We start from the raw sequence: 25,031 nt of genomic DNA on the forward strand, positions 1-25,031 counted from the left end.
CAACAGCTTTATAAATCATCAGTTATGTTTAGTCAATTGAAAGACAGAATTCAGGAACATCTTAGGTATATTTGACTGAACCAAAGTCATCTATCAATTAGATTGTTTTCTTCTTCACTTAAATTAACTCCTGTCACTTTTGGGGAATAAAATACTATAAAAATATGGAAATAAATTGTGAAGTTAATAATGGAGAACTGAACTTACCTAAACTGCACAAGATTTGTCAAAATTTGCAGAGTGATGTCCCAAGCAATCAGTCATTTGCCTATCACAGCAAATTATATTACATTCATTGGGGTATCATCATAGTAATGGGATGTAGGTTTGTGCTTTTGCAATTCTCTAATTTCATCTTTGGTGAGATAGTAAATAGCAGTCAAAGACAGGAATAGTAAATTGGTTTATTATTGTTTCATGTACTGAGGTAGAGTGAAAAACTTTGATTTACATGCCATCCACACAGATCATTTCATCACATCAGTATATTGAGGTAGTACAAGGGAAAGACAATAACAGAATGCAGAATAAAGTGTTACAGTTACAGAGAAAATGGAGTACAGGCAGACAATAAATGTGCAAGGCCTTGGCAAGGTAGATGGTGAGGTCAAGAGTTCATCTTATCATACTTGGGAACTGTTTAATAGTTTTATAACAGCAGAATAGAAGCTGTCCTTGAGCCTGGTGGTACGAGCTTTCAGGCTTTTGTATCTTCTGCCCGATGGGAGGGGGGAGAAAGAGAATGTCCGGGGTGGGTGGGGTCTTTGATTATGTTGGCTCCTTTACCAAGGCAGCGAGAAGTGTAGACAGAGTCCATGGAGGGGAGGTTGGTTTTCATGATGTGCTGAGCTTACGTCCGCAGCTGACTGCAGTTTCTTGCGGTCATTGGCAGAGCAGTTGCCATACAAAGCCATGATGCATCCGGATAGTGAAATGTTCCACAAGGTAATTAGTAAGTAGATGCATTGCATTGAGAGGAGGTTGTGCGCTTCTACTCTTGATCAACATTACTATGATGTGTAAGTGGAAAATAAGGATCAGGGATACTTGGTGGGTAAAAATGGGATAAAAATGACATGACTAAATCAAGCCTGAAAATTTATGTTAATGCAAGATCTTGAGTTCTGAGACTAAATAAGCAACCTGATTTAGATTAGAAACTGCATATAATGCACTCTGGGCTAGTAAGGGTGAGATGCAGACAAATACCTAGGATATAAGAACATAAGGAGTAGAAGCAGGAGCAGGCCATTTATCCCCTGATGTCTGCTCTATTGTTCCATAAGATAATGGCTGATCTTTTACTGTACCTGAGCACCACTTTCCAGTACTACATCTATATTCCTTCGTCCCATTAATATTTAAAATCTCTACTACATCTCAAGGGAATTTTGGCTAGGTGCAGCAGAGGATGGTGACAACTTTTTTCATCACTGGGCTCCAGCTACTGACTTCAGTTGCACCTATTTAAAACTGATCCAACAGATTGAAAATGTACCACCCAATACTCCTCATGGAAGTTGACTTGATGGCCACAGATCTAATTGGGTCTATGTTGTGGCCAGGTCAGGGGAGGGGGCAGGTGGGAAGAGGGAGGTTGGCATTGGAGAATGGAAAGGAAGGGGTCCAGCACTTTGAATGGTGGCGGTGATGATAATGGTTGTAGTGGTGGCAGGAGATCAAGGACTACGAGTGTGATACTATGGGGATGAGGTGGGGAACTGAAATCCAGGGATGGCAGATCACGGGGTCAAGGACTTGATCAACAGTGGATGGTGTTGGGGCCTGGGCCTGGTTAGAGATGGGGGTGGGGGGAAGTGTTGGTGCAATGGGGACCTCCTGAAGAATGAAGGTAATTAATTCATTAACAGATGTCCCAGTCAAGCACTATGGTTTGGGGTGGGAGGGGATGGCTGGTGGTGAAGATTTGGTGCTTCCAAGAATGGTAGATATGGTCAGTATAATCCAAGATCCCTTGCAGAGAGAGAATTATATGGGGTATGATGTCATTGCTCATGTTCCTGAGGTAAAAATTGCATCAGGGCACAAGGGAAATTCACATCTGAAGATGCCCAGTTGAATTTCCAGACTGAAGGGTAACAATCTGGAAATACTCAAGAAAAATTCATTTTCTGTTGCATAATACTGAAATAACTGTTATGGAAATGAATTTCCAGGCAAGTATTCCTTTCCCCGATTACCATTCAGTGAAACTTACTGGTAAATGTAAATCTATTCCTTGAATACTCATAACGTTAATGGCCTGCCAACAGTCACTTAAAGACTCCAAACTGAAGTTACCACTCAGATAAAATCTTGGAAGATGGCTGATATTGTGAAGCAGGAAGTCTACTTTCAAGAAAAACTAAGAGAATCTTGATATAAAATGTTTTTACCTTCATTACCATTAACCTGGAAAGTTTTTATTGTTGCTAAAAAGAATTCCAATTATTTATCTGGATTGAAAGTCCTGGAAGAGTCCTCAGAGCATCTTGAATTAGCTGATCACAACCAGCATGGTCACTAATGCTTTAAGTGTGCAGTTAGTGAACCTCAAACATAATTTTTTTGGCCATAGGTAAAAGAGTGGTTTGTTAAATCTTATTTTTGGAGTAAACAAAGTACTTAAACTACTTCACCAGTCTAATTCGGATAAATGCAATACCATGCAACAGAAATATGGATTCTGACTCTTAACTCTACGCAGAGACAAAATGTTAGCATCAGTAAATCCATACTATTTTCAATGGTAGCTAATTTACACATCAGTTAATGTGCAACACTTGAACCTTATGTGTAGGTGTGAATTGTTCATCAATGCTTATCAACATTATGTGAAACTTTAACTTTTTACTGCTGCTTTCTAGACTTCATCTTAAAATGTTTACTAGTTCTCTCACATGTATGCCATTTACAGAATAAGACCTCTGAATTCAGGAGGACAGGTCAGGCAGCCTCTGTGGAAAGAGAAACAGTTCACATTTGAGGTCAAAGATCCCCTCATTGGACTGAGAAAGAGAGAAAGCAAATTAGTCTAAGTAGCAGAGAAGGTGATAGAGGGCAAATGGGTGAAACAAAGGGTATGTCTGTAACAGGGTGAAAAAATGTTGTAGCCATTGAATGGAGAGTTAAGCTCCTATGTGTAACCTGTTGCTAATGTTGTGACGTGTGGATGGTGGTGTATGCTTTGGTCTACAAGTGAAAAAAAAAGGAAGAGAAGAATGGCAAGTACGAACAGCCAGTCCTGATACAAACAGATGGAAAGAAACTGAAGTTGGAGAATTCAATATTGAGTCCTGCAGGCTACAACATGCCCAGATGATGCTTATGTTGGGCCTCGTTGTAACAGAGCAGGAGGCCACAGACAGAGAAGTCAGAGTGGGAGTGGGATGGTGAACTAAAATAGAACCGACTGGAGGCACAGGGTCACTCCTGTGGACTGCGCATAGGTGCTCCGCAAAACGATCATCCAATCTAAATAATCTCCAATACAGAGGAGACCACATTGTGAACACCAAATGTAGTACACTAGATTGGAAGAAGTGCAAGTGAATCACTGCTTAACTGTAAAGACTTTTTCTCTGAAAGATGCTACAACCAACAATGCAGTACTCCCACAATGCCTTGGTGTGGGTTTTGAACCCATCTTATAACTCAGAGACAAATATGCTACCTATTGAGATAAGGCTCTTATACAATTACTTTCTTGATCTGGATACTGCAATAGAACACCAAATAGGGGAAGTATTAATATGGAATGATTCAATCCAGAACTTTAAAGAGTTACTTAATAATTTTCATGCACAGAAAGTCATATCTGATTCTAAATAAAGTTGAAACAAGTGCCTAGTTATCACAAAAAATGACAAAAGATAGCACATCGCTCTTAGTTCTTACCTAATCCTTGAAATGCCATAATATCAGTTATTCCTCATGTGAAAACAAGCTATGAATGGAATCAGATTTTCACAACCAGAAGTAAAGAGAATTCATATTACATTATGTCTCACCGCTATAAACTCTGTCCTCAATATGAAGTCTTTCACCCACGATCCTAAGGGTTTGAGTGACGGATAAGCTGCATCAGCCCACAAGGATGGAACTTGGTTGTTCAGGAAGCTGCTGTACACCTTTTCTACCTCTTCAGACATTACCACAAATCCAGCAATGGCTTTGTTTAATATAACCAAAGAGTCCTGGATAGACAGGTAAAAACAATTATCAGAACTTGCAGTGGATATTTCTTACCTGATATCAACACTCTGGCTAAAATGGCAATACCCAAGATACTCCCAAAGCCTTGCATGAGTTCACGACAGGCGGAATGTATTGAAAGTATGCTTTGCCTGTCCAGCATGATGTATGCCAGGATCTAGTGCCATCAGGCACTAGCATGCTCCAGATATGCTCTTGTCACAGTTTCTGGCCCAGCATTAAGAATGCAACAAAAAAAATCAGAGGAACGCTCTGAAAGGGGTCCCAATGTCCAGCGCCAACTTACTTGGCCACCACTGGAAAAAAAATTCTCCTTGTTTCTTGTGGGATAAAGGTGAGCTTGGAGAGTTAGGTATACCCTGTCCATTTCATTTAATCTGGGAATGCCTTTTTGTGTCCATGGTGTTTAACAAATCAACATAAATCCTGAGTAGGGTAAAATAGGCACTGTGCAAAAGTGACAAACAATAGACTGCATTTAGATTGGGGTTGGGGTGGTGATGACAGATTTAGAACTAAGGTTATTTGCAGCATCTTTCTTCATCACAGCCTCTGCTTTTTCATTCACCTGTGCAGACATGTACTTGTGCATATGATAATAAACTCGACTTTGACTTTGCCACTATGGACAACAAGTGCAATGCAATGGAAATCTATTAACTATGTGAATCCTTTAAAGGCAGAAACAATTCAGATTTGTCTTTAAAGTTTGAGTTCTCTCTTTTTATTGGAGCAATATTCTGAAATTCTTAAGAAACATAGATTTGTACTTTGTTCACCAACTCTGCAGTAGTTCATAGAGAAGGACCAACAGTTCCACAGAGACACTGGAGCAGGACAGTGGCACAGCTGGTAGAGCTGTTGCCTCACAGCTCTAGCTATCTGGGTTCAATCCTGATCTCTGATGCTGTCTTTGTGGAGTTTGCATATCCTCCCTTAGACAGAGAGTTTCCTCCAGGTGCTCTGGTTTCCTCCCACCTCCCAAAGACATGCATGGTAGGTTGATTGGTCACTATAAATTGCCCCTAGTGTATAGGTAATTGGTGGAATCTTGGGGTGGGGGGGAGGGGAGTGGGGAGGGAGGCAGAATCCATAGGAATATGGGGAGAATAAAATCGTATAAGTGTAAAATGGGTGTATGAAGATTGATCAGAATCAGGTTTATTATCACTGACTTATATGTCATGAGATTTGTTGTTTTGCAGCAGCAGTGCAGTGCAAAGACGTAAAATTTACTGTAAATTACAAAATAAATAAATAATGGAAAAATAAGGAATAATGAACTAGTGTAATGGGTTCAGGAACTGTTCAGAAATCTGATGGCGAAGGGGAAGAATCTGTTCCTAAATCATTGAGTGTGGGTCTTCAGGCTCCTGTACCTCCTCCTTGATGGTAATAACGAGAAGAGGGCATGTCCCAGATTGTGAGGGTCCTTCGTGATGGATGCCACCTTCTTGAGGCACTGCCCCTTGAAGATGTTCTCAATGGTGGGGAAAGTTGTGCCCCTGATAGAGCTGGCTGAATCTACAACTCTCTGCAGCCTCTTGCAAACCTGTACTTTGGAGCCACCATACCAGGCTGTGATGCAACCAGTTACAATACTCTCCACCGTACATCTATAGAAATTTGCAAGAGCCTTTGTTGACATACTAAATCTTCTCAAACTCTTAATGAAGTAGAGTTGCTACCATGCCTTCTTTGTGATTGCATCAATATGTTGGGCCCAGGATAGATCCTCCGAGATTTTGATACCCAGGAACTTGAAACTGCCCACCCTTTCCACCGCTGACACCTCAATGAGGACTGGTGTGTGTTCTCCCGACTTCCCCTTCCTGAAGTCCACAATCAATTCCTTGGTCTTGTTGACATTGAAAGCAACACTGTTGTTGCGACACCACTCAATCAATTAAACTATCTCACTCCTGTACGCCTCCTCGTCAACATTTGAGATTTTACCTACAACAGTGGTGTCATCTGTGAATTTATAGATGGTGTTTGAGCTGGGCTTAGCCACACAGTCATGAGTGATGGAGACTCTGTTGACTAAAGGGCCTGTCTCCATGCTGTATGAGTCAGAAATAAACATAACTTTTCAGTTGATTGAATTGAAAAGCATAGTACTTATTCCAAGTATTTATAAAACACTGCAGAACACTGAAAAATTAAACACTTATAGACATTGAAAAGGACAGATGTTCATTTTTCATGCCTTGTAATTTGCAGTGTTTGCTAGGGTAAAACCTGTTGCCATATAGTATTTATTTTAAAACATTGTGAAATTAATCTCAGAATAAAAATCCACATTCTTTAATATTATATAAAAGATTTTATGTAAAATGAATCAGATGAACTTAGCTTTTAATAGAGATTTCAAATGGTGGGAAGAGGTTTAATCATATCTTTTAGTTAGAATCACAGATAACATATCACAGAAACAGACCATTCTTCATTCAAAGAGGAATGCAGGAGAGACGAGGAACAAGAAAGATAGGAACTGATGAGCAGAGTAGGCCATTCAGTAACTTGAGCCTGTTCTGCCAATGGCAGATTATGGCTGATCTGTATCCTAACTTGTTCCACTCACCTTGAATTCATTTCCCTTAATAGTCTGTATTAACAAAAACATATTATCTTCAGATTTAAAATTATTAATTGAGCTAACATCTACTCATCTACTGCTTTTTGTGGGAGAGTTCCAAACTTCCATCACCCTTTGAATAAGGAAATGTTTTCCTTATTTTTCCTCTGAATGGCCTGGCTTTGATTCCCTAGCTACCCCACCAGTAGAAAACATTTCTCTCTACCAACCCTTAAAAGCCACAATAACATCAGTTCAATGCAGTCCGCTGATGATGTTCTTACTGTGGTTTTCTCATGGTATTTCTCTGGGTTCCAGAGTACTGTATCATAAGCAGTACCCATGGTAACTTGCCCAGCGACAGTTTCAAAGAACAAATCACATCCACAAAGTTTATGTCCTGAACTATAAAATTTACAAATGTATCTCAAGTTCAAATCAACTTCCTCCAAAGTTTTCCAAATATTCTCTTGACTCAGCTCTGTGAAGAAAGTCTTTTACTGAGTTAATCAATAAAGGAGTTACGATGCAGAAGTATTTATTGCTAGATTATTCATCAGTTCCTCATCTGTTCAATGGTTTGGGCTTGATTCCAAGAAGGTTGGGAAGTCCTGTGGGTGGCACGGTAGCGTATCGGTTAGCGTGACACCAATACAGCGCCAGCAATCGGGGTTCGATTCCCATCGCTGTCTGTAAGGAGTTTGTACGTTCTCCTGTGTCTGCGTGGGTTTCCTCTGGGTGCTCCGGTTTCCTCCCACATTGCAAAGACGTACGGGTAGGTTAATTGGGTTTAAAATGGGCAGCTCGGACTTGTTGGGCCAGAAGGGCCTGTTACCACGCTGTAAATAAAATTTTAAAAACATTTTTTTTAATTTTTAAAAAATAATGCTAAAGACAAAGTCTCCTGTTAATCACCCTACCTGAAATGCAGGATGAACTTCAAAAGAGTGCAAATGAGCTGCAGAGTAGACAGACAGAATTGCAAAAAAAACTTGCCTTCAGTAATTCACACGTCAGTAGATAAGATTTCTTTATTAGTCACATGTACATTGAATCACAGTCTTTGTGTAGAATATTCTGGGGGATTTTTTTTATGGTAGAGGGCATCAGGGCAGTGGTAAAACCTTAAACTATATAAGGATTTTGACTGTTTTTCAGTACATATATCCTAGAACACGGCAGTTCATTGCTCTAGTCCAGTAACGTGATTGTTTGAATTCACACGGTGGGCAAACTACAAGCCTGGGGAGTGACTAACAGGGAGGACATAGACCTCCAGGGCTGCCAAGAGAGTGTCCAGAGCCCCCAGCCAAGAGAAAGAGCTGAGTCCATGGAAGTAGTCAAGAGGGAGATCAGAGTTTCTGGGAGTGACTGAGAGAAGGGTCATAAAGCCCAGAAGTGGGAATGAGTTAAAATCTGCAAAATAGCAAACTATATAGGGCATTGGCTCTTGATATTTCTCATTTCCTATATTGAAACTGCCAACCAGCTTGTCCAAGGGAGTTTTCCTGCCTGGGTTAAATATGGAATTGAAAAATGATCGTTAGGATTCCAACTCCACCACTCCCACTCACCCCAAATCAGTTTAGCACATTTAACCCACTCAAAGCCACCTACTCACAGGAGTTAATTTTTTTTCCTTTTTCTTTCTAAATATCCAAAACCTAAACATTTAGCTGTTCAATACATTATCCTGTAAAGTGTATTTTTTTTCATAATGAATTGTCACACTAGAATGCTGACACAATGGCTGTGAAGATGGAAAGTACAAGAAAATGTATAGCTTTAGCAGGATTAAACCAGTGAAGCATACACATTCATGCTCCAAAATAAGTGCCATCATTTTTGCATTCAGTCAGCATCAACTCACTTGGTGCATATCTTCAGGGTCCAATTTTGTGAGTGTTAGCACCAGTTGATATCATATCAATCATATATTTAAGAAGTTTCTTTTGATTTTCATGCTCTGAGGTTTATGTAAACTAAATTTGTTTCACAAAATCAGCCCATCCTAAAGAAATGTGCTGATGGGATGGAGTCAGAGGCTGCCCGTTGTAAATGCTACTTGATATCCCCAGCCATTATTTCTCCTCCAGATTAGTACACCAATCATGTCACATGTGAAATTGCAAATGCTTGTTCTTCATAGATCTGTTTAAAGAAAATGGCCCAGAGATTTGAAAATGTGGATTTTTTGGGAAGAAGGATGCAGAGAACAATTCCTGAGTAATAAGCTGAAGCACTGCAGGCCTCAACTCCACAAAGCTGGTGAATTGTGATGAGAAAGCTCATCCAGTTAAGCTTTTTTTTTAAATAGGCAACTGTAACACATGCAATGATGCTCGAATAAGTAAGGAAGGGGGGGAAAATTTAGGAGAAAATGGTGTATAGAGGGAGAGTGATCTGAGGACAATGAGGAAGGCACAATGACTGGATGGTAGGAAATGGTAAATAAAGAAATGAGTGGCAGGATGGGCAACTGGTTGCTGGATCCATACACTCTTCTCATGTGATGTCAGGGGTGAACTCCTGTCCCCTCTGAATCATACTTGGTTAAGTGTGTTTTGAATAAAAGGAAAGAATCCTAAGAATGATAGAAGTAATCAGCTGCTTAGCAGCTTCATTGCAAAGTGAAATCAAAAATTTCAGGACAATGACTTCATGAGACCTTATATCTTTGATATATTTCAAAATTTACCATGTTAATCACAATAACAACAACTTTCATTAAATGCTCTAATGTTTGTGATTTCCTTAAGGATAGCTTGTTAGACTGCATTTAGCCTTGGTTTACTGAACATAACCAGTGCCTTAGGGCAAATCAAACTTACAATGGAACTCTTAAACAGATGCTGATCCCCTTACTTGCATATGCAATGTATCTAGTGCCTGTTTCAACTGTAGGGGGAATGGCAATTTATTTGTTTTTACTACTACAGTAAGCACTAACTTGTAGCTCAGAACAGTTATGCACTTCTTGCCCACCAAATAGTTTAGGAATTTTTGAGTGCTTGAGAAACAAGCACAGTGCAGCCTAATTTCTAGGCCACTGTCTTTTTGTTACACAAAAGAGTTCAGACTGGAATAATGTACAAGTCAGAACAGAATGATATTCTAAATGACCTGCCTTAATGCGTTTCTAGTCTCAGACATATTTGTGTAGCCAAGTGATTTAACATCCACTTACTGTCTTGTTTAAGTGAACATAAATGATCTTGCTCACAAAGTAGTATATCACTTTATTGAAATTACAATTAATTATACTACTGAATAAATGGAATTTAAAACAACTCTGACTAGATCCACTGTCTGAAGAATGACATTTGCTTTCACAATAACGTTAAAAGAGTATATAAAAAATTAAAATTCTTTAAAGAAAAGGCAACAATACATATGGTTACATGGGGAATCTCAGCGGACTGGAAAAATAGCTGGGTTTACCATGTAGAGAGATATAACATCAGCACCTAAACAAAAGTAAAACAATTCAAGATACTTCATAGAGGGGTCATCTAATAAATAACACCAATGAACTACATAAAGGTATATAAGGAAAGATGACAAAAGACCTGGTTAATTAAGTAGGTTTGCAGAAGTATCTTTAAGGACGAAAGGTAGGTGGAGAATCAGGGGTTTAAGAGAAACACCGAGAAATTTGAGCCTTGCTGATTGATAGGTGATATCATAGCTGCTTATGTTAGTTGGATTGAATTCAGGGAAGATCAAGAATAAAGATTTGCAGGAGCAGCGTAACATTTTGGGGCTATTGGAGATTACTAAGAGAATAAGGGGCAAGACAGTGAAGGGGATTTTAAAAAAATGAGAATTTTAAAACTGAGACATTACTTAACCGAAGCAGGCCAGCAAGCATAAGAGAGATGGTGCAAGTCAAGAAATCTGAGTCTTAATGCAACCTAACCAGCATTCTTTAAATGAATCATGCTGCAATAAAAAGGAATGTTTTCAAAAAAACAATGGGACAGTGTCACTGTCTACCCACCTCTCAATTGCTTATCCTCTCCACCACACTAGCCCACCCCTTTCCTTCTCATTTTCTGCTCCTTTTGGTTGCCCCACTCCCTCCTTATCTTCTAACCACAGTGGCCCAAAATTTGAAAGACCTTCATTGTCTTTTTGCCAGGGGATGTTCAACAGCCATCTGTATCTTTCCAAAAATATGAAAATGATGGCAAGGATAATGAGGGCTAAGGCTAGGCTAAGTGCCAAGTGTTTCCAGCATTTTTTGACTTTATTTCAGTTTTTCGGCATTGACAGTTTCTTTTTTACTTTCAGCTAAGTTATAGATCTGTTAATGGATTAGATTGAATATTTTGTAATATTGTTAACAGCATTGGTAGTAGTTTGAAAGTACGTAACCAAACTATCTGATTACAGGATCATAATCATCTGCCTTATGTAAATCACAAAGTCAAGCTTCTTTAAGGGGCAGAGGAGTTGGTGAGGCACTGTTCCTACACGCAAATGTACTGCTGTCTACCTTCTGTATACTCTTTGTCATTTTTCTATCTGTAGAGCCACCGCTGATATACAACCTGCACTATTAAGTTATTCTTTTTCCCTTAGAATGACTATTGATATTTAGAGTAATAGAGTCACAGAGAATTCTACCACTCATTACATTTTAAGGGCACTTTACAGAGACCAATTAACCATCTTGCACATTTTTGGGGACACAAGAGAGACTGAAGATGCTGGAAATGGCCTACTGTCTTCTCCTATCGGATTCCTTCTTCTTCAGTCCTTTGCCTCTATCACCTCCCAGCTTCCCACATCATTCCCTTTCACCCGCTCCCCCAACTACCTGCCTTCCCCATCTCACCTGTACTCACCTATCACCTGCCAGCTTATGCTCCTCCCCTCCCCCAAGCCTTTTATTTTGGCTCTTGCCCTCTTCCTTTCCAGTCCTGATGAACGGTCTCAGCCTGAAATGTCAACTGTTCATTTCCCTCTATAGATGCTGCCTGACCTGTTGAGTTCAGCATAGAACTCATGCCAGTGCCTTTTTTGATGTCATCTTTCTAACTGTTAAATGTTAAGAAGTGTTATCAGCAATAATTATCTCACTTTCATCATATAACATGTAAATTAGTAGTGACTGAGAAGATTTTAATGTAAAGCATCACTCAGTAGAAAGGAATATTGCAGCATAAAATATTAATCAACAACATTCATAGGGTAAATTTAAGATTGTATCTCGTATTTTATGATCAATTACACACTAAGTTATAGTATTGCCTTTACAAGGATGAAACCTGATAATTTTATAAATTAATGATTAAAAACTATTTCAATTTTGATCAGTCACATTGATTGCATCATTTTTTACAAAGTAGTGTTCTTTGTTGGTGACAAAAACATCTACAACAAATATTTGGAAGGAAGAAATTCAATAGTTTTTGAAAAAAATGGAAATAATTTAATATTAATATTTAATAACATGTAAGTGAGATCCTAATATCACTCATGTAATTTCCAGCACAAAGTACAGTACCAAAGAATTCACCAAGAAGTTAAACTGGAAAACAACAAAAATGAGCTCAGGGATTACAATACACAATTACCTTGTGTGCCTTGACAGCAACAAAGGTAGGACATCAACCTTGTGCTGCCTACTAATTTTCCAAGATTGCTGTGTGCATTAACAACAAAAATGAGCTCAGGGAATACAATGCAAAATTACCCTGTGCTTCTTGACTGCATCAAAGGCAGGACGTCAACCTTGTGCTGCCTACTAATTTTCCAAGATTGCAGTGTGCATGCTAGTTACTGCCTGCATTTATTAAAAAGGTAACCCGGTAATAGTTAGCAGGTAGGACTATTTAAAATTATTAAAAACTTGAGTATCCTGTCTCTTTAATTGTTCATCTCCCTTCTCTAACCTTTCTGTCTTTGGCCTCTTACATTGTGCCAATGATATCTAACATAATCTCAAGGAACAGCACCCCATCTTTCAGGATTTAATGGTGAATTTAGCAGTTTCAGAAAATTAGTCCAGAGTGAGTCAGTATGATCCATGCCAACTGTGTTTCCTATCTATACAAATCCATTTGTCTACATTAGGCCCATATCCCTCTATGCCTTTCCTATCTAAGTATCTGTCCATATGCATTTTAAACATTCCAATTTGATCTGCCTTCACCACCTCCTTTGGCAGCTCATTCTAGATAACCACCACCCCTCAGATCTCCTTCAAAATTTCTCTCCTCTCACCTTAAACCTGTGCCCTCTAGTTCTAGTCTCCCCTGCTTTGGGAAAAATACTCTAACTATCCATTCTATCTACATCCCTCATAATTTTATAAACCTCTATAAGATCATCCCTCTGCCTTCTATGTTCCAATGAGAAAAAGATCAGCCTATCCAATCTCTCTGTATAACTGCAGCTCTCCATTCTGGGAACACCCTGGTGAATTTCTTCTGCATTTTCTATATTGCTACTACATGCTTCCTGTAGTGTGGCAACCAGAACTGTACACAATACTCCAAGTGTGGTCTAATGTTTTATAGAGCTGAAACACGACATCCTAACTCTTACATTCAGTGCCTTGGCCTATGAAGGCAAACACACAAAATGCTTTCTTCCCTACCCTATCCACCTGGAGAATACCAACACTGACTTTTGTGGAGAGCTAGGACCACATCCTTCCAATATGAAATGAGTGAAGTGTCCATCAACACTTATTGGAGTCAATTACAATGAACTGCTGGTTGAAGTCTCAACTTCATTACAACAAAGCAACATCTTTCAAAGTACGGGTGCCACAGTGGAAGCTCAGACTGTAATCATACAGTCTCAGCTTACTGCTATGGGAGATCAGACTGCTACCATCATGGTTCTGGACACCACTATTCAAAGGAATTTCCAGAGTGTCTGACAGATAACCTATATTCCTGGGGCATCACCCTTGGAAACTGCCAGTGGCTCCAAGGAGTGTGAAGTGGATTTTCCTGTTCAAGGTAGCAACATGTGTGCTTCTACCCTTATCATCAGTGAACTGGCTCTTGCCCATTATCAGCATGAAAAATAAGTATGCACCAATTTAAGGTGAGCATGCTGGATGTTGAAAATAACCTCTTACTTAAAGTGGTGATAAGCCTATTCTGTGGCATATGAGGTTTTAATCTCGTTTCTAATGCCCAAGTGACTTGATGGGGTTTCCCCACATAAACATAAACCTAACCCCCAGGCCACTTAATGTTACTCTCAAACAACTTTGAGTGGTGATCAATGCAGCAAACTGCATCAATGATTGGCCGAGTTTACCTTGCTGCTCCACATCTTTTCTCATGCTTTTCATAGTCTTCTATAACTTCCTGAATGCCATTACTAAAATATCAGAATTGTCCACATAAAATTCTGCTTTTATGTATTCTTCATATCAAATAAGTATTTTCCCTTTTGGTGTTAGCAATATTTGTTGCTCCCCATTTAGAAATATACATACCACAACAAATTTAGTAAAATTAATGAAGACTCCAACAACTAAATTGAGGTAAGAATATTATGTCAAAATTAATTCAGTCATCATGCCCACAGTAAAAAGTTGCAACTTAATTTCACACAATAATTTGTAAGTGAGAACGTAAGAGCAGTACTGAATGCATTACTCACTTTTAGCACGGCCAGGAGACCATTAAAACGATCAACTTCTTGTTCTAGTACTGTGGTCAATGAATTCAAACGTCCTTTCTTATCTCTAACAAATAGTGCTTCAGTTGCAACTTCAAGGTCAAGATTAACTGAAATAAACATTTGGAGAAAAAGCAACATAGTTTTGTCCTTAGACTTTGGAGGCAATTTTGAACTTTGCTTCATGCACAACTGCAAAAGATTTTCAATAGTGCAATAAAAAATCTTTCTTTCAATCATGAAAGTCTGACCCATTATCTTGAGACAATGCTCTCTAATAGTACTTCATTGAGAGGAAATAACTCCTCCATATCTACTTTGTTAATCCCACGCAGGATCTTGTATATTTCAATATCAGCTCTCATTTTCCTGAACCCCAATGAACATCCTCATCTTAAGAATTAATCATTACTGCATTGACTACAAGGTAGGTTTATTCTTTTTGCATTTTTCTCTCTCCACAGATGTTTTCTGACCTGCTGAATATTTCCAGCATTCTTCTTTTGTTTCAGAATTCCAGCTACTGCAGCATCTTGTATCTCACAATTCGGCATTGCTTTTTTCCCTCTCTCCTCTATTCTGACATCTCATCTTCTTCAGACAAATCAGCTGTGATTAACAAGTCTACACTACCCTCTCTCCAGGCACCACTACAACCACTTGTGTTATCCAGTCTTTGTTGGTCTCTACCTAATGATGGACATTCCCTTTGTTCTCTTCATACCACCTCATACCCCACCCTTTCTCTGCAATTTAAAATATGCTTGATCTCTAACTTTGCTTGGCTCTGTTGAAAGCTGTTTGCTTGAAATGTTACCTTTGTTTCTCTCTTCATGGATACTGCTTGACATGCTGAGTACTTCCAGAATTTTCTGTTTTTATCTTAAGCGTATCCTTATTTGGGTTCAGAGACTAAAACTGCATATAGTAGTCAAAACAAGGTCTCATAAAGGCCCTGTACAATCTCAGCAAAATTTTAGTTTTGTATTCCAATCTCTTCACTATGGCCAATTTGCCTTCTTAGTTGCTTGTTGTACCTATAGTTATTCTGTTGGATCTAGATGAAAAACACTATGTTGCTGAAGGAACTCAGCAGGCCAGGCAGCATCTGTAAAGAACAGCAGGTGGTCAACGTTTTGGGTCAGGACCCTTCTTCAGAAATGAAGATAGGAAAAGGGGAAGCCCAATATATAGGAGGGAAAAGCAGAGCAGTGATAGGTGGACAAAAGAGGGGAGACAGGGTGGGCACAAGGTGGTGATAGGTAGAAGCAGGTAAGAGTCAGTGATAGGCAGGTGCAGGAGAGGAGGAGAGAGCAAATCCACCAGGGGATGGGTCAAAGGTAAGGAGGAAAATGGGGGGTGGGGTAGAAAAAAGAGAGATAGGCTAGGAAATGGAAGAAAAGAAGAGGCATGGTTGGTAGTGGGTGTGGGGGGTGGTGGGGATTACTTAAAGTGGGAGAATTCAATGTTCCTGCCATTAGGCAGCAAGGTTCCAAGATGAAAAATGAGGTGCTGTTCCTCCAGTTTGTGCTTGGAATTCTCCTGGCAGTGGAGGAGGCCGAGGACTGACATATCTGTGATAGTGTGGGAGGGGGAGTTGAAGTGACTGGCAACAGGGAGATGCAGATCGCGGTTAAAGACGGAGCGCAGGTGTTCTGTGAAATGGTCACCTAGTCTGCGTTTGGTCTCATCAATGTAGAGGAGGTCACATTTGGAGCACCAAATGCAGTAGATGATATGCAGGTGAATCTGGGGACCTTGTGGTACAAGTCCATAGATCGCTGAAGTGGCAGCACAGGTGGATACGGTGGTAAGAAGGTAATATGGGATGCTTGCCTTCATCAGCCATGGCAGATAATATAAATGCTGTGATGTCATGGTACAACTTTATAAAATATTGGTTAGGCCAAAGGTTTTCAACCTGTGGGCAGGTTGCCAGGGGGTCCGCGAGCAAGCCAAGAAAAAAATGGAAAAGCGACCTGTTACAAAGACATAGCTTACTTGCTTGCTCCAGTTTTCCACTATTCAGAAAATCGGCCATATCTATTCTATCTGTTATAAGCGACAATCTTAGAGACTTAGACGATGTTCCCTTCTGGTAAGCTGCCACTTAATATTCGATTTGTGTAGTCAGAGTAGTCAGTAGTGTTCACTACTCACTACTATTCTGTTGTGCACTGTAGTGTTAGCGAGACTGAGTGACGTTGTTGGTGTGCCTTAATAATATTGCTTACTTACTGTGCAGTTACGCCACAATGATGTCACTGTTAAAAGAAAAGTGCGCAAGCGTGTAAATTTTAGATTAGTTTTGAAAATTTTGTTTATTAGTAATAGTAATTAAACTGTCCAGCGTGTATTGCTGAGTATGGAGAAATTTCTGAAGAGAAAAGCTGACTAGAAACCGGAAGATTCTGATGACGAAGGGGATAAGGGTGACCGAAAGAGAAAACAACGCAAGTACGATCCAGAATACATTTCATATGGCTTCATCGCAGTGGGGACAAATGCAGACCAACCTCTCTGTGTTGTGTGTTTGCAAACACTGTCCAATGATGCAATGAAACCAGTGAAATTGAAGTGCCATTTAACAACAGTGCATCCAGATATTGCCAGTAAGCCGAAGGAATATTTTGAGCGGCAAAAGGAGCTGTACCTCAAGCAGAACGGCAAAATGACAGCCTGCGCCACTGTAAATGAGAAGGTTCTTCGTGCATCATATTTGGTAGCATTACAAATAGGACGTTCCAGAAAGCCTCACGCAATTGGAGAAGAGCAGTAGATATGTGTGAAGTTGTACTGGGAAAAGAATCCAGTCAAAAGCTGAAAGCCATTCCACTGTCTGATAACACAGTAAGCAGAGGAATTGGCGATATGGCGGAAGATGTACAGAGCCAGCTGACAGCACATCTTCAGCAAATCAGATTTGCGATTCAGCTCGATGAAAGTACTGATGTTGCCAGTGCTGCGCAGTTGTTGGTTTATGTTCGATATTGCTGGGAAGGAGAGGCTTTGGAAGACTTTTTGTTTTGCAAGGCGCTCCCAGGGTGTACAATCGGTGAAAAACTTTTCCGTGTGCTTGACACTTTTTTTGTACAATCGGCATTGGCATGGACACAGTGTATTGGATTATGCACAGGTGGTGCTGCCGCAATGACGGGACGGAAGTCGGGTCTAGTTGCACGAGTGAAAGAAGTAGCTCCACATGTAGCAGCAACCCACTATATGACTCACCGCGAGGCTTTGGCTGCAAAGGATATGGATGAAAATCTTGCGGATGTGTTTTCCACATGCATTAAAATCGTTAACTTTATCAAAGCCAGGCTGCTTTGATAAAGTCACTATTTCAATAGGGCCTATGTGCAGTAATTTAAGTGTTGTATGCATGAATTATCGATTGTTTGATTTTGTGGGATTTAGGGGTCTGCCATCTAACAAGGACATGTTCTGGGGGGCTGCAGCATGAAAAAGATTGAAAACTACTGGGTTAGGCCACACCCTGGAGGATTGTGTGCAATTCTTGTCACTACACAATAGGAAGAATGTGAATGTGCTGGAGCGGGTACAAAGGAGATTCACCAGGAGATTGCCTGGATCGGAGTATTTCAGTTATAAGGAGAGATTGGAGAAGCTGAGTTTGTTTTACCTGAATCAGAGGAGGTTCAGGGGTGACCTAAAAGGGGTACATAAAATAATGAGTGTTGCTTATAGATAGAATAGTTAATTAAAAATCTTTTTCCCATGTTGGGAGTATTTAAGACAAAAGGTCATAGGTTTAAGGTGAGAGGTAGGAGGTTTAGAGGGGATCTTAAGGGCTAATTTTTTTCATATAGAGGGTGGTTGACAGACTCTGGAATGCACTGCCTGTGGAGGCAGATACTCTCACAATATTTAAGAAACATCTGGACAAGTACTTGAATCCCAAGGCACACCTATGACATCTACTATTAACAGTTTACCAACCTAAAAATGGTTTACTTAGTCCTACTCTCCATTTTCTGTCTTTAAAATAATCTTCCATCCTTGCTTATATGTTACCCTTGACTCCATAAACAGGTAAATGGGGTTTGTGCAGATATGTAGATACAATAGGTGGCACGGGCATGTGGGTCGAAGAGCCTGTTTCAGTGCTGTATGACTTTTCGACTCCATACAAACTTTTGTGTGTGTTTTGCATTTGAAAGTCCAGATACTATATCCACTGGCACCTACCTATCTACCCTACTGGTTACATCATCAGAAAATACCTAACAGATCTATCGAACACAATTTTCACCTCATAAAATCATGTTGACACTGCCTAATCCTATTGGGCTGGATTGTGTTGACTCAAATCGTATGTTAGCATTTGTTGAATGGGGTTAGAGTACAAAAGTAAGGAAGTCTTGCTAAGATTGTACAGGTAGGGTGGCACCTCATTACTTTTTAAATTCAGTTTCAGGATCTGGGCATTACCAACAACGTCAGTATTTATTTTCCTGAGAAGGCGGTTGTGAGCCATCATCTTAAATGACTGTAGTCCTTCTGGTAGTGGTAATCCACTGTGTTGCTGGGGACGGAGTTCCAGGATTTAAGCCCAAAATGATGAAAACCACTGACATATTTCCAAGTCAGTATGGTATATAACTTGTAGGAGAACCTGCAGATTGTGGTAGCCCCATGCACCTGCCGACCTTGCCCTTTTTGGTGAATGAATGAAACAGTTCTATTATGACTTCAAAATCTATCACAGGTATCAGTCATTAGCTATTCATCAAATTGAAATGCACAAGTAATATATTCAAAATCACCTCAAAGATAGAATATATTTGCTAATATTTCCAGAAATGAATGTTACTAATAGCTAACAGATTAGCTGCTATGAAAATATTAATGTGTTTACCTGGAAGTTTTGATAGAATGGAATCTGCTAATTCATTAACAATTTCATCACTGCTTTTGCCAGCTCCACGTGCAATAACATTGGGCTGCACTGCAAGAACTGTCCGTATCATGTTGCTGGTTTCCTTGCGCTGGAATAAGAGAAGTGATGAACAGACACCAAAACAATTTTTGAATACTTCCACTCAAAACTATCTTAAGTTCCAGAAAAGAAAGCTTAATTTAACATTAATCAATTGCTGTTTTGGACAGAGGAAAATCAATAACTTATTTGAGGACAATAATATAAATTACTGTCATAGCTGCATCAGTTAATCAAAAGTATACATTTAGAAATCCTACTATATAAGATAATTATCTAGTCTTTATTCCTGTACCACCACCACAACAGAACTAAATACCCTCATCTGACCTAATTAATTTTTGGCTTTTCTCTTCTATACTTTTCCTTTTCAATTGTTTATTATATTTATTTTTCAACAGAATAATTGATTCAGGCTCAAAAGCTACTTATCTTAATACAGTCCATTTTTGAGCAAGCTATTGCCTGAAATAAGTTTTCTAACCATTCTCCACTTTAACACCACCTGTTACCAATTCCCTGAGTCCCTTCATCAGGACTGGAAAGAAAGGGGGAATTCTGATGAGGGATTTCCAGTCCTGATGAGGTGTCTCGGCCCAAAACGTTGACTGTTCATTTCCCTCCTTAGATGCTGCCTGACACGCTGTGTTCCTCCAGCATTTTGTGTGTGTTGCTCCAGATTTCCAGCATCTGCAGGCTCTCTTGTGTCTCCAACATGCAACTGTTTATTGTTTCACACATACACTACTGATCTTTTGCTAATTTTGGCCACAATTTTCTACCATTCGCTCATAATTTTCAAAATATTTGGTCCTGTTTCTTGCATCCTTCATATATAAAGTGAATACTGTCAAGCTGTTTTTTCAAGAATAGCATCACATCTGTGACCAACCTGATATTTTTGTTACTAATATTGTAAGATGAACTGTACAAATATTATGAGGATGATATTTTATGTCAAGAATTGCACTTCGACTGCCAATTTGATCACAAAACCATTTCAATAAATCTTTGCACATTCTCTGAGTAATTCCATCTGGCACGTTTAAATTTGAGTAATGCAAATGCTCACAAGGCAAAAATGTAATAAATTGTGCAAAATAACTAATAAAGAAGAAAATTCCAGACGCATTTCATCGACCACATCAGAAAAAAGGCATCACATCACATCAATCTCCATTAAAGTGACAATATGCAATACTGGATAGAATAACTGCCTTATGAATTGGCAGCATCACGTCACCTTGACAAATGCAATCCTTTTATCATTTAATGTGAAATTTTCATTATGAAATATTACTGAGATTATTTCATTGTACTTAATACAAACCTGGAAAGCTAAATTAGCATTTTCATGCATTCCAAATATTTCTGGGTCATCGATTAGGGGAAGGCCTTCAATATACTCTTTAAATCCCAACAAACTGTCTACCTCAGGACTGTAATAAATTCCTGAAATGCAGAAAATTGAACAACCGTATTATGTCAAAATAGATAACTGCATAGCTATAAATAACTGAGATAGCTATTGTTTAGCCATAAATGACTGAGATCTTTCAGAATCTCTCCAATGATGAAGCAATGTAAACACTGGTCAGGATTTTGTACAACACTGATCTCTGCCTACAAAGATCTAGATAACCTGTGGTTTGGATTTCCCTTTTTCCAGCTTAAATTCAAAAGGACCTCCAGCATCCAACTTCAGTGACATAATCAAGATGGCACAATCTATAATTAACATTTTAATATTATGTGAAAAAAATCAGAACGTTTTCATGAAATTATGGTAGAAAGTGAATTATCATCAACAAGCATGTGTGAAAGCAAAAAAACACTATTTCAATATCCATTATGTTACTGAGGAATCACAGTCAGTACAGAAGAGAGAATGTAGCCCTTAATGGTCAGAGAATTAGTGTAATGGGAGGATCAAAAGCATATCTTTTTACTCAAAATGGAGTTGTCAGCCCACTGTCTCCACAATGAGCAGGTACGTTAATCAGGAATTAAAACAAAACGTCTTGATTCATAGGATCCTTGAGGCCTTCCTTATAGCGTGCAGACATGAGCCATTAAGGAATGTGAAATGACAAGATAACTTGTTTTTTCTTGGAGACGAACGAGACTGGTTCAGTTGACAATGTAAAATTCATTAAGGAATAATTAGTCTTAGAATTGTAGCTGACTGAAATATGCAGATTAAAAAAGAAGCATAGCTTTATTAATTATATGTGTGAGTAGTGAACAAGCTCATCCGATTTCTCCTCAGACTGGAATCATGATCGGTGCCAAGGACCTCTGAGATTCTCTAGACCAATCGTCATTGTGTTATTATGTTATTATGTAGTTATAATAAAGAACTACAGTTCTCAGTAGGCAATGCAAAGGGTCACATGGGGGAACAGGAAGTGGCAGTAAAAAAGAGAGAGAAAGCAAACCAGTCGGGTGTTGGTTAATAAAAATGTTCAGATGTTAAACCCACACGAAGTTTGCCTCTTGATGAAGAACAAACATAACAGTCATAACACGGAGTCCCCAATGAGGATAAGAGAGTAAGACTTGTTTTTTCTTCTATATATATATATCTGTAGCAACTCACCGTCCGAGCAAGCAAACCGGCTCGGCGGTCGGGTTGTGTGTCGTCGGAGCAGCGAGGCTCAAGATGGCACTGGGCCTTCGTTTTCCCTGAGCAACGGGGAGAACCTGCACGCAGGAAAAGTTTGATGACATAGTGCATACGTCACTTCCGTTTTCGGTGGGTGGGAACTGTTCCTCTTAAAAGGCCCACACAAGGCGGGAAAATAAATCAGTTTTGTTCTGCAACTCATTGACTAGTGTCTTACTTTCACATCGCGGTAGCAGCCGCTGCATTGGTGAGCCCGACAGTCCAAACGGATTTTGGACCTACACAGTGGATGACAACGCAACAGCCATCGCAGTGGCACTCAAGCTGCCACCTTTTGGATGCTTCAGCCCCGTGTCTGGTTCGACCAGGCCGAAACACAATTCCAACTTCGGCAGATCACCTCCGACTCCACATGGTACTACCACGTGGTCAGCTCCCTGGACCAGGAGACAGCCGCCAAGGTCGGAGACTTCATCCAGTCTCCTCCGGAGGAAGGCAAGTACCCGGCTTTCAAAGACCTTCTTATTCGGACCTTCGGCCTCTCCCGTCGCGAGTGCGCCACCCGCCTTCTTCATCTCGATGGCCTGGGGGACAGATCCCCGTCGGCCCTGATGAATGAGATGCTGGCCTTGGCTGAGGGACACAAGCCCTGCCTGATGTTCGAACAGGCCTTCCTCAAACAACTACCTGACGACATTCACCTGCTGTTGGCCGACGCCGATTTCAGCAACCCACGTGAGGTAGCTGCCTGGGCAGATATCCTGTGGAAGGCCAAACGTGAGAGCAGGTCGTCCATCGGCCAAATCGCCAGACCGCGGGCCCAACGCCTACCTAAACCAGTCCCAGCAACCGAGCGACCACACCCCAGAAACACAGATGACGACACTGACGACCAGCTGTGTTTCTACCATCAGGGGTGGGGCGCGGAGGCCCGTCGATGCCGCCCACCCTGCAGGTTTCAGGGAAACACCAGGGCCAGCCGCTGCTAATGGCTATGGCGGCTGGCCACCAACACAGCCTCCTATTCGTTTGGGACAAGCAGTCTGGGCGTCGTTTCCTCATTGATACTGGAGCAGAGGTCAGTGTTTTGCCCCCGACCGGCCGCGACACTCGTAGTAGGCAACAGGGTCCTGCACTGAAAGCCGCAAACGGCCCAACGATACGAACTTTCGGTACCCATACAGTTCAATTACATTTCGGCGACAGCCGTTTTACCTGGAACTTTACCCTTGCCACCGTCGCCCAGCCACTCGGGGGAGCCGATTTCCTTCGGGCCAACAGCCTGTTAGTCGACCTGCGAGGGAAGCGGCTAGTGCACTCCAGAACTTTCCAAACCTACTCCCTGGGAGAAGCCAGCCTACCAGCCCCACGCCTGGACTCTGTTTCCCTGTCTGGCAACGAGTTCACCAAGCTCCTAGCCGAGTTCCCATCGGTTTTGGCATCTCAGTTTACAAATTCAATGCCCAGACACGGGGTGCAGCATCACATCATTACCACAGGGCCACCCCTTCATGCCCGAGCATGACGACTACTTCCAGACAAGCTCCGCCTGGCAAAGGAAGAGTTCCGCCGCATGGAGGAGCTGGGGATCATTCGCAGGTCAGACAGCCCCTGGTCCTCCCCACTGCACATGGTCCCCGAAGCCACCGGCGGGTGGAGGCCCTGCGGCGACTACCGCAGGCTGAATGACGCCACCACCCCAGTCCACTACCCTGTCCCTCACATCCAGGACTTCGCTGTGAACCTACACGGGGCCCACATCTTCTCCAAGGTGGACCTCGTCCGGGGAGACCACCAAATCCCGGTCCACTCCAACGACGTCCTCAAAACTGCGCTCATCACTCCATTCGGCCTCTTTGAATTCCTTCGAATGCCATTTGGCTTTAAGAGCACCACGCATACCTTCCAGCGGCTGATGGACGCAGTAGGCCGCGACCTGGACTTTATGTTCATTTATTTAGATGACATACTAATCGCCAGCCGTGACCGCCAAGAACACCTTTCCCACCTTCACCAACTGTACTCCCGTCTCAGTGATTTTGGCCTCACTATCAACCCAGCCAAGTGCCAATTCGGACTCGACTCTATCGCTTTCCTCGGCCACAGAATCACCAGCGAAGGAGCAACAGCCCTACCCGCCAAGGTAGATGCTATCCGCCATTTTGCCCGTCCCAACACGGTCAAAGGCCTGCAAGAATTCCTGGGGATGGTCAACTTTTACCATTGGTTCATCCCTGCAGCAGTCCGTATCATGCACCCTTTGTTCTCGCTGATGTCTGGCAAGGGCAAGGACATCGCCTGGAACGACAAGGCCGCAGCTGCCTTCATTAAGGCCAAGGACGCCCTGGCAGACGCCGCAATGCTGGTACACCCTAGGACAGACGTCCCAACCGCCCTCACGGTGGACGCATCCAACACCGCGGTCGGTAGGGTACTGGAACAACTAATCGAAGGCCGTTGGCAACCCTTGGCGTTTTTCAGCAGGCACCTTATACCACCCAAACTGAAATACAGTGCTTTTGATCAGGAACTTCTAGCATTGTACCTGGCGGTCCGGCATTTCCGATACTTTTTAGAAGGCAGGCCTTTTACTGCTTTCACTGACCATAAGCCTTTGTCTTTCGCCTTCTCCAAGGTCTCCGATCCCTGGTCAGCTCATCAGCAGCGACATTTGTCCTACATTTCCAAATTCACAACAGATATCCAACACTTCTCTGGAAAGGACAATGTCGTTGCTGACGCGCTTTCCAGACCGACCATCCACAGCTCGTCCCTGGGTGTAGACTACGTGACCCTGGCTGACACACAGCAAGTCGACGATGAGCTGCCCAGCTACAGAACTGCAGTCTCGGGCCTGCAGCTCCAAGATTTCTTAGTCAGTCCAGGTCAGCAGACCCTCCTTTGCGACGTCGCAACAGGTCAGCCCCACCCTATAGTTCCTGCAGCCTGGCGGAAATGGGTTTTAGACTCAGTACACGGGTTGGCGCACTTGTCCATCAGAT

At 41.3% G+C, this 25,031-nt stretch overlaps 1 protein-coding gene across 1 annotated transcript in view; it reads right to left on the reverse strand.

The window, feature by feature from the left end:
- The window catches only part of LOC127572582 (dynein axonemal heavy chain 6-like), a 320,765-nt gene that overhangs the window by 15,911 nt on the left and 279,823 nt on the right, over positions 1 to 25,031 (reverse strand). Inside the window, 4 exon segments of the mRNA XM_052019999.1 lie at positions 4,011 to 4,196; positions 14,426 to 14,553; positions 19,323 to 19,452; positions 20,734 to 20,855. Coding sequence (XP_051875959.1) covers positions 4,011 to 4,196; positions 14,426 to 14,553; positions 19,323 to 19,452; positions 20,734 to 20,855 — 566 coding nt within the window.

The sequence above is a fragment of the Pristis pectinata genome, chromosome 7 (assembly GCF_009764475.1).
Source record: "Pristis pectinata isolate sPriPec2 chromosome 7, sPriPec2.1.pri, whole genome shotgun sequence".
NCBI lineage: Eukaryota > Metazoa > Chordata > Chondrichthyes > Rhinopristiformes > Pristidae > Pristis > Pristis pectinata.